General features: G+C 36.0%; 1 protein-coding gene and 1 pseudogene across 1 annotated transcript in view; one reads left to right on the forward strand and one right to left on the reverse strand.

Moving 5' to 3' along the window:
* Nucleotides 1-22,061, reverse strand: part of NLK (nemo like kinase) — a 162,646-nt gene that overhangs the window by 58,316 nt on the left and 82,269 nt on the right. Inside the window, exons 2-3 of the mRNA XM_027034481.2 lie at nucleotides 10,864-10,993; nucleotides 1,373-1,428 (exon numbers count right to left, since the gene is read on the reverse strand). Coding sequence (XP_026890282.1) covers nucleotides 1,373-1,428; nucleotides 10,864-10,993 — 186 coding nt within the window. The remainder of the gene's footprint in view (nucleotides 1-1,372; nucleotides 1,429-10,863; nucleotides 10,994-22,061) is intronic.
* On the forward strand, nucleotides 12,814-12,911 carry LOC113592769 (uncharacterized; annotated as a pseudogene).

The following is a 22,061-nucleotide window of genomic DNA, read 5'->3' on the forward strand; positions in this document are numbered from 1 at the left end:
CTTTCTTTGGAGTGTTCAGGGTTGGAGCACCCCAAGTCCAGAGTTAAGCCTTTGTTAGTTCCATAAAAGATCTGTGGGTTGAAGCAACACCGAAGATAACAGCATTCAAGAGCTTTTGGTTTATCAGATCAAAACATCCCAGCAGTGGTGATCGATGACAATTCTATCACTTCATAATGTTTCCCAATTCCCCAGTCAGCTCAGCCATTCTCTTTCCCTTAGGGAAGTTCTTAACTGGTCCCAGTTACTAAGGAAATTATCAAAGACAATTGTCTAGTACAGAATTACCTGCCACCTGTGTAAGAATGAAATTTTTATCTCACTGCTAAGTCAGAAAAAGTATCATGCTTTTATACTGGTTTCCATTCTAAGTCATAGATCTGGTGTTAATTAAAAGCCTAAAGTGAATAAATTGCACTATCACAAGCTCACCGAATTCAAGGATTTAGGATTCCCTGTCTTTCACTTAAAGTTTTACCAAGTTACATGCAGAATGGTAAATGGTGATGCTTTGCCTAGGGCTAACCTATGTCCCAATTTTTTTTTTTTCCATGCACAGTCCCCGGAGCTATAACTAGGCATTATTTTACAGTTTGTTATTATCCATGATACCTGACATACTATTTTTACACGTTAACAGTAGTAATATAATGTTAATGCCTCTATCCTGAGAGTATCATATAGGTAGGAGTTGAAATAAAGACCACAGAGTCAGACTGTCTGGAATTGAACCTCAGTCTCAATATTTACTAGCTCTGTGATCTTGGTCAAGTTTTTTTGTTTTGTTTTGTTTTGTTTTTAAATCTTTGGTGCCTCAATTTCCTTTTCTGTAAAGTGGGAAGAATCCTATCTTTCCCAGATGGTTGTCATAGGGATTAAATAAACTCATACGATAAAACCTTTTGTAAGTTATGACTATCACCATTGCCACCACCACCACATTCCAAAGAACTTGGGACATCGGACTTACATTATCTCTTTAATTTTCACCTTATCCCACGTTGCAGAAAAAAAGGGCAGTAGTATCTTCTTAACTGACAGGCAGTTGTTATATAGCAACAAGAGCACTTTCTTGAGTTCCACACAACACAGCTGCCTCACTGGTTTCATCTGCAAAATGGGGATGGTAATAATCTATCTCATAAGGCTGTGTGGAGATTAAGTACTGTTTTATGGTATCACCGTTCAGGATATATTGATAATAATGCTCTCTGTCAGATACTTGGGATTTCAAAATTACCTGGTTCCAGGTACTCAACCACCTTTGCAAGGATGAGATTTTATACGCCTTAAAGCATGAACCCCAAAAGGTGCTAGAAGAACAAATTAATAAAAAATTGTCCCCTTCTTTCACATTCCCTGGTTAGGATACATTTCTTCAAAATAGTCAATGTGTGGAGGTTGGAGTATGTCAAGGGCAGAGAGTACCTAAGAAAAGGGAAAAAAAAAAAGTCAAATTTAGAGAACTAAAAAGGAAGCAAAATGACATAAATGCAAGTAAATACTATTAACTCTTTAATGACTTAAGACTTAGTTACAATTGTCCACTGAGATTAACTAAATTTGCCAGTCAAGAAACAGTCCTGAATATTAAGATGGGTTTGTAAACTTATCATGTAAAAGATACTTCAATCTCAACTAAAATGAGCTACCAGACCCCTTCACGGAGAGTGTGTTGAAAAGAAATGCCCTATTTTTAACAACCAGTGTTGCTCTAAGAGCATGAGGAGCCATACCTACCATTCATTTCTTTATTCCTCTGTTCAAAAAAATGTTTACTAAGTACACTCTACCTGGCAGGCATAGGGGTAGGCCCTCCAGTTATACTGAGTATCATCCCTGCTCTCATGATAAGTGGAGAGGAAAGCATTAAACAAACAAGCAAGCAAGCAAACAGTTACACAACTATGTAATTATGACATCTATTATTTGAAGAGAAAAAGTCCAGAGGAATGGGGAGAAAAAGTTTCCCTTGAGTTTAACGCTAAGAGTTGAAGGCTGAATAGGAGTTGGTCAGGCAATGAGTAGGTAATATAAAGGCACTGAATTCAGCAAGAAGGAACCAGACAAATTCTAGAAACAGAAATGCCAGTGCTTATGGAACATAGAGGGTGGGAGGAAAATAGACTGGGATAAAACAGAAGAGGAAGGCAGGGGACATATCATATAGAATCGCTTTAAATTTTGTTAAGCATTTTGGATTTTATTCCAAGTACAAAAAAAGAAGACACCAGGGTGGAAAAAAGACTTGAAGGCATCTGAAATTCAAGTCCTTTATAAAAGCAGCATACTACCAATGTCACTTCTGCCTTTGAAACATAACAAATAGGCTTTCTTCCCCTACCAGCTGTCCAGCTATTCTTGTAAGTCCCATCTATGATGTCACACTTAAGAATCTGAACCTATCTAACTAATGAGAAATACCAGGCTCAAAGGATGTAGAAGTTATTTAACAGGAAATAAATTGTCACTGCCTAAAAGGTTTGTACAGATGCATGCCACAGTAGATGTCCACAAAATAAAATTCATGGTTACCAATACAAAAAAAAAAAAAAACCCAAAAAACGGGAAATAAATTGCGTGGTACAAATTTTTTAAGAAAAACAATTTTTTTTATTATGGAGAATTTCAAATATTTAAAACTGCACAGTATAGTATCAAGAATGCTCATGGAATCAATACCCGGCCTTAGTTTCTACATATGGCCATTCTTGTTTCATCTGTCTTTATCTTCTACTCTCCCTACATAATTCTGATGCAAATAGCAGACCTATTTCAGCCATACATCAGTACCACTAAAAGACAAAAACTTTTATTTTATTTTTTTAGATTAAAAAAACAATTTTTTTTAATGCTTATTTTTGAGAGAGAGAGAGAGAGCGAGCACGTGCGAGCACGAGTGGGGGAGGGGCAGATAAGGAGACACACAATCTGAAACAGGCTCCAGGTTCCAAGCCATCAGTACAGAGCCTGATGTGGGGCTCAAACTCAAGAACCATGAGATCATGCTCTGAGCTGAAGTCTGATGCTTAACTGACTGAGCCACCCAGGCACCCCTATTTTTTTAGATTTCTAAAAAATGTTTATTTTGAGAGAGAGATAAAGTGCACGTGAGAGTTGGGGGAGTGCAGAGAGACCAATGTGGGGCTCAAACTCACAAACTGGGAGATCGTGACCTGAGCTGAAGTTGGGCGCTTAACCAACTGAGCCACCCAGGTGCCCCAAAGACAAAAACTTTTCAAAAATACAATTATCAGATCTAAAAATGTTATGCTTTTTAATACCACCAAACATCCAGTCCTCAAATTTCTAATTTTCTTTTCTTTCTTAAAGTTTTCTAGTCTAAATCAGGAGCTAAATAAGATTTACATATGATGGTTGATTTGTGTTTTAAGTTTTAACCTACAGATTTCTCCTCTTTTTCTTTTCCCCTTGCAATTTATATGTGGAAGAAACTCTGCTCATTGGTTTTTTTTCTCAGCCAAGCATTTGTCACTTTAAAATTCTAAATGTAAACTAAAACCTCCTGTAATGAAAAAGTCTTTACTCACACTTTAAAGCCAGTTACACTTAAAAGTTTGAAAATAGTTAATATGTTTTATAAAGAATCTTGATCTTTCCTTTCTGAATTAAAATGTTTATACTTAGAATCTTGGTACAGATGAAAGATAACAGATTTTCCAGTTTCTTCAAAACATAATTTTTATCATATGAAAGATAAATTATTTCATTCCTATAAGTTTAAAATCCTATAATTAGCTAGTGTCACAAATTCACGCAAATTCATTTCTCATTATGTGATAGAACAATTTTTAACATGAATATTTGATGATGCTTGAAGACGACAGTTAGAAATTAGTGTTTTACTTGACATCTTTCGGACTCTCAGCTCTGTATCTGAACAAATACATTCTGTCTTGGGGGAAAGCAGAATGCAATGAGTGACAGCGTCCATTAGACAAAGCTATTTTACACTTCAAATCTATCTGCTATAATTAGAGGTTATCTAGAGAAAGTGACAACCATACATTTTAAAGCCTGATGGAGAAGAATGAGGCTTTCTTATTCCAGATTTGATGAGGCTTTTTGTAGAAAAGCCATATAAAACAGGGTTAGACATTTGCACTAAAGCATTTAGCTGGGATTGTTAGCTTCAAAGATACAATATTTTAAACTCTGCTTGGAATTTTTTAAACTCCTGTTTTTTATATTATCGTTATTTTATCTCAAAATGCTTATCAGAAAACGGCATCCACTGTTATTTCCAGGGGTCAAAAACAATGCTTAAATAAGCAGAAATGATCCAGGAATCTCAGAAGTGATGTAAATAAGTGAGAAGGAATAGTAGCAGTTTCAAACTCCAGACTTCATGCCTGACTCCCTATATAAATAGCCTGAGTCCCTCTATAACCCCACTATTATTTGTGGGAATAAAGTGTGTGGGATTAGCCTTATGATGTAAATAGGAGGACGCTTGTAAAGACTTTGACTTGTAAAGAGTCAAAGTATCCCAAAATACCACCAACTCTTCAAAGGATCTCAAATACAAAAAAAAAAAAAAAAAAAAAAAAGGTAAGCAGACTTGTCTAATTAAAAAATGAACTAAAATACATCCTTAAATAATGGGAATTACCAAACAGTGTCTCAGCACATTTCTCAGATCTTTTAAGAACTCGACAAAAGCCCGTTATAGTGGCTGTTTTTTAGAATTTTAACCTGTGACGTTAAGATTTACTATACATTGGTTACATGAGGTGTACATGGCTTCTTTTTCTTAGTCCTTTATCAATAAAACTGCTATAAATAATCCTAATCTATTTAAGATCACAAAAACTAGATATTTAACTCTTCATTAAATCCCATGTTTAAGCAAAGGAATTTTCCCTTCCCCATTCTCACCCCCAGCAGATTTTAAGTTCTTTAAGGTAGTGACTATGTCATTACTATTATTTTTAATAGAGTTATAATATAAAGTATGAAAATCCTAAGTGTATAATTTGATTAATTTTACACAAAGTATGTAATATGATGAATTTCTACTCCACGGTTAAAATTTGATCAAGAAGTTAAGCATTTCAACATCTCAGAAGGTCCCCTTGTTCCTTTCTAGTCAAAACCCACCCCTGCTCAGAGGTCACCACCATTTTCATTTCCATCACCACAGACTCGTTTTGCCTATCCTTGAACTTTTATACAAATTAAATCATAAAGAATGACTCAAATCTCAGTTCTCCTTTCCAAAGTGCCCTGAAGATGGCAAAGGCAAGCTCTACGTCTGTCAAATGTAGATGGCAGAGCTTGGTGATCACTAATTTTCCACCATCATGTTTCCACTTTTGTTTATGACTTTTGTCATTTACTGTTATGCCTATGAAATTCATCCCTGTTAATGTGTGGATCAATGGTTCATCCTTTTTATTGATGTGTAGTACACCATTGTGTGAGTGGAATATAACACAATGTACTTATCCAGAGTACTGCCAGCAGACATTTGGGTTGTTTCCAATTTCTAGGTATTATGAAAAAGCAGCCATGAATACTCTCGTACATGTCTTTTGGTGGACATGTGGTTTGTCCTGAGTATACCAAGGAGTATAACTGCTGGATCACTGGGTAGATGTGTGTTTAGCTTTAGTAGAAACTGCCAGTTTTCCCAAGTGGTTTTACAAATTTATACTCTTACCAGCAATGTTAAGAACTTCAGCTGATTTACATTCTTGTCAACACTAGGTATTTTCAGTCTTTTTGATTTTAGCCAATCTGGTGGGTATATTAATATCTCATCATGGTTTAATTTACCTTTCTCTGATGACTAACGACTTTGAACACTTTGTCATATGCTTATTAGCCATTGCTTATCCTCTTTTGTGAAATTCTTAAGTCTTTTACTAATGGGCAAAAATTCTTGATCTGTAGAAGCTCTTTTTAAGAGATGTGATGTTTATGGGGCGCCTGGGTGGCTCAGTTGGTTAAGCATCCGACTTCGGCTCAGGTCATGATCTCGCGATTTTTGAGTTCAAGCCCCATGTCAGGCTCTGTGTTGACAGCTCAGAGCCTGGAGCCTACTTCCGATTCTGTGTCTCCCCTTCTCTCTACCACTCCCCTGCTCATGCTCTGTTTCTCAATAATAAATAAACATTAAAAAAATTAAAAAAAAAGAAATTTATAAGATATGTGATGTTTAGATACAGAATTTGCAGTCCAAAAATGTCAAGTAAAATATTTATTTCTAATGGTCTTCTCAAATTCTAAATATTTATAATTGTCTATTACATAATATATTCTGAAAACAAGTTTTTTGTTGAATATATGTCTGAGGTCTGTCTTTTCATTCTCTTCAACTTTTGATGAGCATTTATTTTTAAGGTCAATGGTGTCCAGTTTAGCCATTTTTTTTTAAATGGTTAATGCTTTACTTGCCTCATTAAGAAATCTTTATCTCAAAGTCTTGAGAAGATATTTTCCTGTTTTATTACAGAAACTTTATTATTTTACCTTTCACATTTAAGTCTACAATTTACTTTTAATTAATTTACATATTTGTTGTGGAACAGACTTTGTTCAACTTCTTCAAGACGATCTTGAGTATTTTAGGCCTTTTCAATCTCTATAAACTTTAGAATATTTGTCAATTTCCTCACACTCATACATACAAACCCTGCTGGGTTTTTGACTGGGATTACACTGAATATATAGTCAGTGTCGGGAGAACATGCAGATTAACCAAACTGAGTTTTCTAATTCATGGACACAAGAGAATGTGTTATTTTAAATACATTAAGAATCTGCCCAGAACCACAAATTTTAGGCAGACAGCAAACAAAATTTTCCAAATCCACTGCAAAGTAATCCAGTCTACAGCATGCTTTGGCTTTTCACTCCTCAGTAACAGAAATACTAGCATTAATAATGTCTACAGCTAAACAGCATGTCTACATTTAGAGAAGGGTCCTACTGGTCCCACACTGGTATGATTCTTTACCCTACTTATGAACCCGAGGCCCTGTCTGAGTTAGGTCAGATTATACAAAGAAAAACAAATCATTCTTCTTTGCCTCCACTACCTCCTCTTTGTCTTTTCTATCCCTCAAGAATACTCCAGAATTAAAAGACTGGGAAAAAGTAACTCCAAGAGAGAGATCACTGAGGTTGTCATTCCAGACTCAGAGATTTCTTTTTTTGCTGTCACTTTCACTTACTCATTCTTCAAAGAGACTGCCTGCCTACTGCATACTTAGTGGTATTGCCTAAGGACAAGAAAAAGCCCCAGATTTGTATTGCTGGGGATCTTCCCAGGAATCAATGGACCCTAAGGGGGCTCTGAATGGGCTTTAGAGGACTAGTGAAAGCCTCAAATTACATAAATATTCTGTGTATGTGCATTCTTCCAAAAGAGGATTCACAGTTTTCATCAGATTCTCAAAGGAGTACAAAATTGAAAAACTCAATCATGCCCTTTCCATGATGGTAATACGACAATTATGTCATTCATGTACATGCGCACCAGTGCATAGGTGGGTGAAATAGAGAATATTTTTGCCAGATTTTATAACACTTCAGATTCTGCCTAGACTCTAGTGATAAAGCCTAAACAACAATCTTTAGAAAGTTAAACCCATTAATGTTTCCCTAAGTTGCTACATCAAGGTGAATCTATCTTTAAGACGATGAACCACCTGTCCTTTAAGAAAAAAAGTGTGTGTGTATGTGTGTATCTCAATCAGATCACCTAAAATCAATGAATTTCATATGTGACTTTTTTTTTTTTTAAAGTAAGCTCTATGCCCAACGTGGGGCTTGAACTCACAACCCCGAGATCAAGAGTTGCATGCTCTTCTGACTGAGCCAGCCAGGCATCCCTGATATAGTGACTTTGAAGGTTCTGTTCAAAAGAAAATCCAAAGCCTCCAGGGCTTTGTAGCTAGTCCCTGACACATTAAAAGACACACAAATTAAAATCCAACCTTCCTACCGTGGCCAGGTAATCTTTCTAAATGCCATTTTCATCATGGCATTCCTTTCCTCTTCTTTCAATCAAATCTTAATCTCAAAAGGCTCATTTTACAGTTTACCTCCACCACGTTTAAAGCATATTTGAACTTCTAAGCTCACAACAATTTCTCTTTTTCTTAATATTATGGTAGCATAATGCTGTGTGGCAGCATTCACACGAGCTTTAAAAACTGCAGCTCCTTGGGCCTCAACCCCAGAGATTCTAATTTAGTGGGTCTGGGATGAGACCCATGAATCTGCTTTTTAAGGATCACCTTGGTGATTATAATATACTTCTAGGTCTGGTTGCCTAGCTTTTTGCCACTCACAGAACACAGACTGTCTTGCATTAATGCTTAACCACGCAGGCAGTCCTCCCAAAGCACTGTAATCATAGTATTTATCACATTACTAAACTCCTTAAGGGTAGAAAGCCCTAGAAGCTAAAGTAGTTTAGGAATATAGGATATGCAGAATAAATGTTTGTTGAATTAATGAACATGGGCTCTGAAGCAAGACAAACTTCGACTCCAATCTTGTGTCACCCTGACCTTGAGCAAGTTATTTAACTCTAAACTTTGGTTTCCTCCTCTGCAAAGTAGGGATAACAAGCACTCTCTGACAAGATTTTTAAGGATTAAATGAATTCATGTATGGAAAGCATCTAGCATACATCCTGACACATAGCAACAAGTGTTAAATACCTGATCCCTCAAAAAAGGGTATTTTAAACTTTTTCTGTATCCTCCATGTGACCTAGTACTGCCTATATACGGGACACAATTAATAAACATTTGTTGCCTTAACTACATCAAACACCAGTTGCCTCTCAGACTGGCATTCCACACATACCAGGTGTGTGGCCCTGAGATGCTTTTGGAGATAGATCTTGGAGCGTAGCATAAATTCATGTAGAAAATAGTGGTGCCATGCCATCTTCAGCTCCAATTATCTGTCTCACTTTTGAATATTCCTACAGAAGTCACGAGCACGCTCTTATCACAGAGCTGGGGAGCTCCAATTGGTTGCTATGTTTTAATAGGTATGATTTTCAAGAATTCAGTTTGTTTTGGGGTGCCTGGCTGGCTCAGTCGGTTAAACGACTGACTGTGAATTTCAGCTCAGGTCATAATCTCACAGTTGTGAGAGTGAGCCCCATGTTGGGCTCTGCTGACAGGGTGGAGCCTGCTTGGGATTCTCTCTCTCTCTCTCTCTCTCTCTCTCTCTCTCTCTCTCTCCCTCTCTCCCTCTCTCCCTCTCTGCCTCTCCCCTGTGTTCACGCTCTCTCAAAATAAACATTTTAAAAAATGAAAAAAGTCAGCACACACACAAAATTTTTTTAAAATTTAGTTTCTTTTCTTACACGACTCCCTAACACTACCTTTGACTCTATAGCAATGAGTCATGCATGAGCAAAGATACCAATATATATAGATAGGAAACTATGCGCCATCCTTCCTTTGTAAAAGAAGCTAAGATAGGTCTGAGTGTAATAACCCATTGAAATCCTTAGTAAGCAAATTCCTAATGCCTCCTTCAAAAAATTTCTTCACCACAGATACCTTTACTTGAGTTTCTAGCAATGTAAATAAGGGTTTGTACTCTGATGTTGGGGTGGGACTCAAAGTCGAGAAATAAATAAGCAAGCACTAGACATAATTCTAAATTACTTACAAAATTTGAGGAACAAGTCATAAAAGTGGTATTTTGAAAGTCACTGAAACAAACACATTTTTAGGCAGTTCCAACTGACTGAAAGACAGCAATAACTTTTTAAAAAAGTTTAAGGAAAACGGATTTCAAGAGAAGTCATCAACAAAATGAAATATGCCCAAGCAAGGAGTTTCAAATAAATATATTTGTTTGATATTCCTAGTTTTACCAAACACCTCAAACTTTTAAACATTTTCCTCTTAAAATGAGACCTACACTTTGGCCAAAGTTCTAAAGGTTCCTGTGCAAACGAGCAGTCAGACTCACAAGAAATTATTATATTTCTGATAAAGTTTTTCTGTTAGCAATTAAAATAATGTAAGCTGAAAACCAAATGCAGAATGTAAGGCAGTTTTTTTCACGTGAAATTGAAAACTTAAAAGTCCAATGCTAATATCCCCAGGTAAATTTTACATGTATCAAATGTTTAATTCAGGATTAGTTGAGGAGAAGCGATCTCTCAAACCACAATGATTCTATTCACTCATGAGTCTTGACATTTTTAAATATAGCCATAAATAAGCTAACCTATGTTACTTTAACAGCTATATGGTTTTTTAAGAGAAGAAACTTTTCCTACATCTTTAAGTTAATCTGATTAAAAATATTAAGGTTTAAAAATAAAGCATTTAAAGGGCTGCCTGGGTGGCTCAGTCGGCTAAGCATCCAGCTTTGGCTCAGGTCATGATCTCGCGGCTCCTGAGTTCGAGCCCCGTGTCGGGCTCTGTGCTGACAGCCCAGAGCGCTTCAGACTCTGTGTCTCCCTCTCTCTCTCTCTGCCCCTCACCTGCTTGTGCTCCCTCACAAATAAATAAATAAATAAATATTAAAAACAAATAAATAAAGCATTTAAAATCAGGGGCCAATTATTTCCACTTACATCACTCAGACTACATATTACACTCTCTTTTATGTTAAATATTAGTACAGTTCCTCAGCTAAATAGTAACACTTTACATTAATTAATATTTATCTGTAGGTCAATACATCTTAGAATTCACTTAAACTTGGTCGTTGTTTACAAATAGGGTCTAAGTTTTCTCAGGTTTCCAAACTCCTTAATAACTTGCACGTTCCCTTTTAACTCTCTTTTGCTCTCTATTAACACAATTAAGCATGCGTAGGAAATAGTTTATTCCAAAGAGGAATTTCACTTACATTATCATGTTTAAAAAAACACAACATCTTCAATTCCCGGAAGACCCTTTTGCAAGAGACCAGATTCTGGAAGACGTTGGGCATCTTTTTGAGTGCTACTCTCTTTCCATCTCTTGGATCTGTTACTGACCTAAAGAAGCAATATTTGGGGAGAGGAAGAGAAGAGAAATCAATTCCAAACTTTGTTCTTCAATGTTTCAGAGCATGACAATTATCTTGATCTTAAACTACTCAATCCACTTAACAATGTTTAAGATATCAGTGAGAAAGAAGGTTTTTAAAAAGTACACACCTATAATCAAAGAGAATGTTTAGCCCACCCAATTCATCTGCCATATTTGTTTTTTTTAATCCTTCTCTAAATTTATAAACACTTTTTCTGAGAGATCACTTAGCAATACATCTCCGGTAGGAGGGCTAATTAGTGGTAAAGCCATTTTAAAAATGGGGGCGGGTACAGATTAACAAAACCAAAGTCAAATTAGTTTTATGCTTTATTTTCAGAACCAAATTCAAGATGGAAGAGATGTTAATTCACATGTTAATCACATTTAGTTCAACATAAAGAACACAATCTAATTATTTTGGCTTCTTATATAAATGGACATCTTTTAGTAATATGGATTTCAGTAGCTGGACAATAGCCGAACAGTGTCCTCTCTTCAGAAGTCTGAGTGCCAGCTTAGGCTGTAGCTTCTAGGTTACGTAGCTTCCCTTTTGCCCCTTAAAAGGCTCTTAGTATGGTAGCTGCCTCCTGTAGCTTCTTTTAATCGCTCAGTGTCTCCCTTTTTTACCCTTTAGTCTTCTAACACCTATAAAATCAATTCCCTAAATTACATTTCCTTATGTTTGACAGACTAGTATGGTTTCCATTTTTCTGACTGAACCCAAATGATACACATTAAATCAAATTAGTTAAAGGAAACAAAGCACTGAATTTGTTAAAATATGTCCAATTGGCCATTTTGCAAGTGATTTTCTGTGAATTATCTTTTTTTTTAATGGTTCAGTAAAGGATTCTAAGCTCTTTTTTTAATTTATTTTTGAGAAAGAGAGAGAGAAAGAGCAAGTGTGGGAGGGGCAGAAAGAGAGGGAAAGAGAGAGAGAATCCCAAATAGGCTCCACACTCAGCACAGAGCCTGACTTGGGGCTTGAACTCAGGAACCTGCGAGATCATGACCTGAGCCAAAATCAAGAGTCAGATGTTTAACCGACTGAGCCACCTAGGCGCCCCCATGAATTATCTTAAAGCTTTTTCTCCTACCACCCATCACCTACGACTGGCTATCCCTGTAGAATTTATTCCTGTCAGATTTATTTTGCTGATTCCTACCTGTCATTCTTGGCGACCATTATCTTTCAGTTCCTGTTTCAGCCATCAATGCTTTGGCTGTCTCTCCCAGACTTGTTTCATTTAAAAGTCTGATCTATAGGTTATCAATGCCTTTATCCAAGTTATTCAATTAAAGTTCAGAACAGGACAGAACAGATCTGCAACAAATACAATACTAGAAACCACCTACGAGACCAGTATCCAATTATTATTCAAAATTAATTACTTATTTAATTAACCATAATCACTCAGTTTATTTCTTCCTATTGTCCACAAGAAATCAGATACTCATCAAACTGCCTTCCTGAAAATGAAGCATTCCTATTATCTACCAACCTGTCTAAAAACTATACAAACTTCTTTATGAACACCATGACTTTATAAATTAATCTTAGTGATCACTACTTCTTTTCCTACGTGCTCATGGAAACTCTTATATCGCGCATTCTAGTATTTAGTATTGTTAAACAGCATGAGGACTCTACTTTCTCCCAATGACTGAAAATTTGGTAAAATAATGAAGAGTTATAATTTTTAAGTCTTCAATAGCTTCAACTGTAATTCAACTAAGAGATGTAACATTCTTGACTATTGCTTAAAAAATACCAACCCAATGCTTGCTTTGGCAGCACATAGACTAAAATTGGAATGTAAGAGATTAGCATGGCCCCTGTACAAGGATGACATGAAAATTAGGCATATGTCCCATATTAAAAAAAAAACAAAACAAAAAAAAAACCACAAAAAACCCAGTCCATAACACTCCTAAAAATCCACATAAACCTGGTAAGTAAAATAGGAAGGAAACTGAATATAATATTACATATATTCAGACTGTTAAAAATAATTTTTTTCCTTTTAACACACCACTTCTTCTATTTTTAAGTTTTAAGTTCTTTGTTTTTTCAACGTTTATTTATTTTGAGAGAGAGAGCACGCGCGAGAGCGAGCGCGCAAGCAGAAGAGGGGCAGAGAGAAGAGAATCCCAAGCAGGCTCCATGCTGCCAGCGCAGAGCCCAACGCAGGCCTCGATCTTGCGAACCATAGGATCATGACCTGAGCCGAAATCAAGAGTCAGAAGCTTAGGCACCCCCTACACCACTTCTATAACTAGATACTAGAAGATAAAAATGTCAATGATATAGCAAGGAAGGAAAATTTTGGACCACACATTGCATTTAGCTGTCAATTTCTTTTGAGACTTCTTTAATGTAGAATAGTTACTTAGCATTCCTTTGTCTTTCATGACACTGCCATTTTTGAAGAGGACAGGCCCGTTTTTTTTGCAGACTGCTCCTCAATTTGGGTTTGTGTAGTGTTTTCTCATGATGAGATTCAGGTTATGTATTTTTAACAGGAATAACTCAGAAGTGATGTCTTCTCAGTGCATCACACTAGGAGGCACATGATGTCAGTTTCCCCCATTTCTGGTGATCTTTGATCACTGGGATGAGGTGTCTGTCAGGTTGCTACACTGCAAAATGACTATGTTTTCCCTTTCTAATTGTGTCACTGTTCTACTCCTCATCAAACTTTGACCCGTTTAGTATCCATTGGCAACTTGTGCCTGAATCAACTAATACTACAGTGGTTGCCAAATGGTACCTTAATAATTGTAGCGTCTTTCTAAATAGCTAGCCTACACAACAATTATTAGTTTTAAAGAATGAGGGAACTCATTTAATACATTGCCCTTTCCAGAGAGGCCTCAGACAGCAATACTTCTTTCCAACGCTGGCCTTCTTATTGGTCCTGACTCTACTGTGGTAAGGAAAGCTGCTCTAAGATAAACCCACTCTTGGCTCAAGGTTAGTACTGTGCCTTGCAATGTTTTAAGGCAAAATTCACAAAGCAGCGTTTTATTTTATTATTCATGCAAAAGCCAGTCATGCTTGTGGCTGGTAACAATATAACTCTAATGAATGTGAATGGCTGTGCAGTAATTTCACGCCATGTTGAGTTTGTTCTCTCTTAACTTGAGGTAGCAGATGCTTTAGTTCAGCACAAACAGTACCACAGAACACAGATAAGTGTGGAAGCCTGTTACACAGGAATTCTTTTATTTTCTTTGTTACTGAAAGGCTTGCTGTGCTTAGTTTCTCTGCTGCTGCAATACCCTGGTTATTCCAACTGTACTTGTTAAGGAAGCCCCAGCTGTAGAGATAATGAACTAACATTTAGGGCAACTTTCCTCAGTTCAGAAAAAAAGGAGGCATACTTTGATCTACAATTCACTTACTGGTCAGTTATTTTCTCTACTGAATACTGGATGCCCTAAATAAAACAGTGCATCTGTCATTTCACCTGATTATCTTCATGAGCAGTCATGTTACACTAAAACAGGTATTTCTTTCCTATGTTTTAAATCAACATGTGATTCTGCAAACAGTGTATTAAAGATACAGTTTTAAGGGTTGTGAAAAAATAATTCTTTCTTATATCTGTCCAGAGTATATATATCAGTCCTTCTCCTACGTTTGGAATACAAGTTCAACTTTTTTAAACAGCCAGAAGAATCCACAAGCCATTCTTCAGAGAAATATAGTTAGCCAAAAGAGTACAAAACCTAAATAGGAAGCTTTTTGGATCTGGTGTGGTTGTTTTGTTCTAGAGCTCTCTTAATCCCAGGAAACTCTGACCACTGCCTCAAATATGCTTAAATTATGGAAAAGTAGAAGGGCTGGAATGAAACAAGAGTGAAACTTATTGGGGACACATTTTGAGACACTAGAACCTTACATTACAACATCTTTAAATCACTATCGCTACACTAAGCAAGAATCTTCAAGAAATTATACGCTCCTCATTTATTTTATGTGAAGAATTTTTTCCCCACATGGGTTAGCAGTTTTAAAGTTCATGTTTCTGATACAGGTTTTTTTTTTCTCTGATACAGGGTTTTAACTATTCAAAGCAAATAAATAATTTATAATGAAAATGTTTCACTAAGATTGAGAAAATCAGGCTCTTCTAATTCTATTCACATAAACTTGTAATCAGCAATCTTCTATTTTTGCTATGCACACTACAATTACTACGTCAACTGTACCAATAAAGAACGTATCTCAATAACAGAACCTAACCAGACTCTAAATATTTAGATTATTGCCTTTGCATTCACTTTGAAATTCATTTCCTTAAAAGTTATTTTTACTCGTATTTAGATTAAGTCTGCTTGAGGAAACTATGAGGTAAAATTTCTGACAACAAATACCTCTAAATAATGTATCTTATTTGTACCTTAGTCCTTATATGTTCAACGACACTGTAAGTTAGGGAATAAGGAATTTATTTTTACATCTCTTTGGTCTTTCTAACCAAAATTTTAACAGGCTACAGTTTGTGTGTACTTTGACATAATTTACAGAATTGCACACTATTTAGAGGAATAAACTTTCTAGGCTTCCCTGTCTCCACCTAAAAATTCATGAAGAAAGATTCTCATATTTAGGTAATTTGTTCCATTGGCTGGAGTTTTCTGATGTTTGGTTATTGGTTTTTCTTTTATGTTTATTCAAATTTGGTATTTGCTGAGTTGGCGCTCTAGAAGAAATCCTTTTCCTTTTTTTCAAGATCCTCCTAAAGTGATCCCAAATTTGTGAATCTGATATTACAAGGTAAAAAGGCCTTATACAATAGCTAAACCAAAGCAGTGAAATGGTTCGTTCTTTTTCTCATACCCTAACATACCACTATTAATCAGAAGAAGCAAAATACCTACATTTAACTGAAAGTGTTAAATATGAACTGAAACATCCCCTAACTCTGTGTTCAAACAAGTATATATAGCAATGGCCCCAGCAGGTGAGATATCCCTGGACCATTCTGACCAATAGGGAGATCCCCAGGGGTGCTGATAAGGGAGGAGGAATAAGGAACAGGCACATCATTCAATATTAGGCTGTCATATTTATTTTCAAATACTTGTTACCAGTGAAAAAGATCTAACTTTTAGGACCCCAATTCCCCACCAATAATCATTGGCTAAGTTAAAATATAGGTGGAAAATCCTTTTATACTAATTATTATTGACTTGAGAACATTTTATTGTTCTTCAGACCATGAATTAATTATAATTAGCTCCATCCTTACTGCAGACGCTGGCAAAGACACAGAGACCTCTCAGTTGCCGTCAAATATCTTTGTGAGGAGTATGACTTGCCTGCAAGAAAGTTGCCACACTGTCTTTTCAATAGGGATTTTCTCATGTTAGAGGGTGAACATGACACAGCCTAGCCTGCCAAGTCTAGGAAGTTTTCATGGCCCACTAGCCACAGTCCTCTCCTAGAAACAGACCCATGAATATTGTATGGGAAAGAGAACCACCTGCAATGAAAAAAAGGTTTCTGTTCAAAGCCACCACAAAGGGAAAAAATCCACAACTGCATCTTCTTCTTACATTTTAATAGTTCATGACAAAAAGAAGTTATAAAAGATAACCCAAACTCAACCTATGTCACACAAAAATGTGCTTGCTTTTAATCCCACTGATGACTTCTTAAAAGATATGTGTTCAGTAATAGGAATACTGAGGAATATAAAGAATTTTTTAATAAAGAATTTTTTTAAAGAATGTCAATTTTGTTGCTCATTAGGTTTATAAATGTAGAAGACACCAAATGAAAGAAAAGAATGGTTTCATTCACACAGTCGGTTTTTAACAGTATGGTTTTGTTGATGTCAAAAAATTATAATGAATTTAGAAACACAAAGTTCACGTCATTGGAAGAAATGTCATTTTTAATTATTTTTAAATTTTAGTGGCTAAGCTAATATTTTAATAATTTCTTAACATAAAATGTAAGTCCCAATATGCTGTTAGTTAAAAGCAAACTGAACATACCAACCAATATACCAATAAAATGTAATTTTTGAAATAAAAAGGAACATAAGGTTTGGAATTATGGTTATAAATAAAATGTTCCTATTTTTCTAGGAATGTATACTTAAGTATATATAGGTGAAGTGACATGAGATTTAAGATTTGTTTTAAAATATTTCACTAAAAAGCATTGTTGAAATAAATTAAGCAAATGTTGATAATTACTGAATCTAGTGGTTGGTAAAATGGGGTTAAACCATTCAAAAATAAAGAAAATATATGTTTGAAAAAATTTCTAAGTAAAAGCACTGAAATTTTAAAAAATGTTTAAATACTCTTTACAATGTAAAAAATATCCATTATCTTTGATTAAAGCTAACAAAAGCTAAGTAAGCAAGACTTCTACATAAAAAGACTAAAAAAACATTGAAATTAAAGACATAAATAATGGAGAGACATACCATATTCATGGACTAGAAAACTCAATATTATAAAAATTTCAATTCTCCCCAACCTGATTTACAGATGCACTGAAATTCCAATCAAAGCCCCAAAAGGTTTTCTTTCGTGGAACTAGACAAATTAGTTCTAAAGTCTTTATGGAAATGTACATATGCCACAGACTGCTAAGACAGTCCTGAAGAATAAGGTGGGAAAAATTGCTCTACCACATATGAAAAGTTATCATAAAGCTACAACAGCATAGATAGTGTAATTTTGGTGCAATGGACCAATGAAACAGAAATATGACCCATAAACAGATTCTTCAGCTTCAAACCCATCCGTCTAAACACAAATATGTAATACCAGGGCTATGACTGCAAACCACATTTTGGTTTTGCCAACTAGCTCCATGTTAGGCTCTGCCAAAAGGGGGCTTTGTAGGAGACTACAAGGCTGGAGGAAGAAAAGGGGACTTACCCCTTCCTATGGGCTTCCTGTCTGTCTCTTGTTTCTGTGTCAACCTAGCAACACTTCTTCACTCCCAGCAGTGGCAGTGTCTTTCTATAGCTTTGTGGCTGAACCCAGTTTATAGTTTCCTCACTTGCAGAACCAGCCTCACTGCCTCTTCTACCCCCAGATACCAGCACTAGTGAGTTAGTATCCTCTGCTTTAGATGTCTGAATTTCTGCTGCATGGGGTTCCAAGTCCTAATAATTCTGACCTCTTCCATGATATTCCTCTAGCCATAGCTAGAGGTGGCTGTTACTTCCATGATACCTTAGTGTTCTCTTATCTTTTTAATTACCTACAACTTTACAAACAACTTTATAGCTAATTAGCGTCTCTCCCCACTTTAAACTGTTTAAACAACTGGTGTGGTTTCTTTCTCCTGACTGGACCCTGACAGATACAACATTCTTTCCAATGTATGGTACTAGAATAAGGAGATATCACGTGGAAAAACAGAATGAATCTTCATCTCTACTTCACTCCATACACAAAAATAAATTCCAGGTGGAATGCAGATACAAATGTGAAAAGCAATATCATACAGCTTTTAGAAGATAACATATAGAAGATCTTCAAGATACTGGGGAAGGGAAAGATTTCTTCAATAGGACACAAAAAGCACAAATCATAATGCAGAAGAAAAATTCATTTTTTTGACCACTTTAAAATCAAGAACTTTTCATTATCTGTACATTAAGAGTAAAAATGCAAGTCATACAGAAGACGCTTGAACACATATATAAGGAACAAAGCATTTATCCAGATACGTGCAGAACTCCTACAAATCAATTTTTAAAAAGGGCTTGAAAGGGCATTTTACAAAATACAATAATCCAAATAGGCAATAAACATATGAAAAGGATATTAGCCTTATTAGTCATTTTGGAAATGAAAATTAAAACCACAGCGAGCAAGTACTATAAAACTACCAAAATGGCCAGTAATAAAAAGATGATACCAAAGCTTTGGTGATATGTGGTGCAATGGCAATTCTTACAGAGTGCTAGTAGGAATTTAAATTGGTACAATCGCTATGGGAAACAGATGGGCTTTATATACTAAAATGAAGACATGAATACACTGTGACCCAGCAATCTGACTCCAAGGTATATACCCCAAAGGAATGTGCACACCTATCACTAAACATACAAGTGTGTTCACGGCAACATTTTTAGCACCCTTAAAACTGGAAACAATCCATATATCCATGAACAGTAGGATAGAGTAACAAAGTGTTGTGTATTCATAAGAAAACTCTACAGTAACTAAAATGAATTACTGCTACATACAACAACACAAACTTTATACACATAATTTTGAACAAAAAAAAAACCCAGTCACAAATAATAATGTAAGATTTCATTTCCATAATATTAAAAATAAAAGCAAATTTGAACTCGAATGTTTAGGGATGTATACTTAGGAGACAGAAACTATTAAAAAAGGAAGCTGTTACCATGAAAACCAGGACAGTGGTTATCTTGGGGGAGGAGACAATGATGGGGAGGGTACAGAGGAGACTTCTGGGTGTTAGCAATGTCTTATATTTCTCACATGACTCATGGCTATAGAGGTGTATACTTTGTGATAAATAAAAAAGTTGTATATTTTGTACACACTTCTGTATTTGTGTTATTATGTAACCGAAAAAGTAAAGATAAGCTTCTCAGTTAAAAATTTAACATGAAAAGGTACTTTAGGTTGAAATTTGTACAATGAGTAATTTTTAAAGGGGACAATTCTGGGGCGCCTGGGTGACTCAGTTGGTTAAGTGTCCAATTCTTGACTTCGGCTCTGGTCATGATCTCATGGTTCGTGAGCTCGAGCCTCATGTTGGGCTCTGCACCGACAGTGGGGAGGCTGCTTGGGATTCTCTTTCTCTCTCTCTGCCCTTTCCCTGCTTGTGATGTCTCTCTCAAAATTAAAAAAAAAAAAAAAAAAGAGGACAATTATCTTCATAAGGATACACATCTATACAAGCCCAATGAATTTTGTCATATATTTTCTTATACCACTGATTTATTCTGTAGAGAGGAGTATATGTAACATCTTTCATAGGTTTTGGTAGAATTCCAAAGGAACTTACTTTAAAAAATAAACGTTTTCTTCATCATTACACAAGAATATGCTATTAAGAAACATTCCACAGGAGAGTGCTATCAGCAGTATTATAGCAGAACTAAGTCCCACCCCTAATCTAGTCACAATCTCCTAACTTCTTCCATTGTTAAGCAAAATGCTGAAGCAGCTACAATACATAGATGTGCTTCAGGTTTTTAATTAGTGAGCCCTTTAAAAATAACCAAAACCAAAAATATTGCAAATACAAAGCAGGAGGCAAGATTTCCAGCTGTGGCAAACTGAAGAGGTCAGCAAATCCTTTCCCCTCAAAACAACTATAAAACTGGACAAAAATGTCAAAAACAACCATTTCAGGACTCCAGAAAATAACCAAAGTCAAACAACCAATTCAAAAGTGTTTATTTATGAAAAACTGTGGAACTTTGGGTAAGAACAATGAAAGTCAAGTGGTGTTATTGCTTGGGCTGGTCCTTACTCACCCCCACCCCCCACCCAAGCACAGTCCAGGCTGTTGGCCATGAAAACCAGCAGCTTCACTGCGTGAAGTTGCTGATGTGATCTGAAGTGGAGTATTAAACTCAACTGGAAAAGAAAAGAGAAAGCCTACGGCTCTGCAAGTCTAGGTTGTTATCCCAGCTGGGAAATGAGATAGACTAACATAAATCCAGAAATTTAACAAGGGGATTCTGGAAATGATAGTCACAGTGGGCTAGGTAAACTCTCCACACGTCCCTGGAGAACTGAAGGCTGCTTATGTACTCAGAGGTGACCTGAGAAGGCCTCTGCTCTGCACATACCCATGGCCGACTGAGAGGCTTTCCACAGGTAAAGGGAAGAACGGAGAGGCTCAACAGAAAATAAAAGCTGGAGCATATTTGGAAACTGGATGAGCTCCCTAACACACTCGCAATGGAAAGAAGCCTTACTGGCTCAAGATGTTTGAGCACAACCTTTAACTCATCACCGGCTGACCACTGAGTTACAAAGACACAAAGGGCACCCCAAGAGGGCCAGGCTAACAATTAAAAAAAACCTAAGCAGATTTAAGTGGCTGCACCCCACGGGGGAGGAAGATTGTGCACCTTAAGTCCAGCCAAATTACTTAAATATAAGCAAACATACACAATAATAGCAATATGTCAATAATGACAACCCTCAGGTGGAAGGGGGACTGGGGAAGAATCAGATCCAGAGTTGTTATACTATATTATCAAATATGTCCAGTTTTTAACAAAAAAAAATTACAAGATATGTAAACAAACAGTAAAATGTGACCCATACTCAGGGGAAAAAGCAGTCAACAGAAATACTTTCTGAGTGAGCCCAGATATCGCTTTCAGTAACACTTCAAAAGCAACTACTATAAATATATTCAAAGGATTAAAGGAAATCATGTTTAAAGAATTTAAAAAAATATGGTGACAATGACTCAACAAATAGGACAGCTCAATATAAAAACAAATTAAAAAAACATAAGATCCAAATCAAATTCAAGAGTTGAAAAGTACAATATTAGAAATGAAAAATTCAGTAGATTGGCCCAATAGTGGATATGAAATAGCATAAGAAAGAATCAGTAAACTTAAAAGATAGGTCAACAGAAATTAACAAGAACAGAGAAGAAAAAGTTTGAAAAAGAATGAAGACAGCCTCAGAGACCTACGCAGTAACACAGACTACACCAACATATACCTAATGGGAGTACCAGAAGAACAGAGAGAAAAGGGCAGAAAAAAATATTTGAAGAAATAATGGTTTAAAAGTTTCCAAATCTGATAAAAATCTATAGATCCAAAAAGCTCAAACATCCCATACAGGATAAACACAAGAGTTCTGCACCTAGAGATGTCAGAATCAAAGATACTTCAAGTCCAAGAAACTCTTGAAAATAATGAGGAAAAACAATACAATTGCTGACTGACTTTTCATCAGATATCATTGAGGTCAGAAGGCAGTGGAATGCCATGTTTGCAGTGGTGGTGGTGGGCAGGCAAAAATTCTATATCC

The sequence above is a fragment of the Acinonyx jubatus genome, chromosome E1 (assembly GCF_027475565.1).
Source record: "Acinonyx jubatus isolate Ajub_Pintada_27869175 chromosome E1, VMU_Ajub_asm_v1.0, whole genome shotgun sequence".
NCBI lineage: Eukaryota > Metazoa > Chordata > Mammalia > Carnivora > Felidae > Acinonyx > Acinonyx jubatus.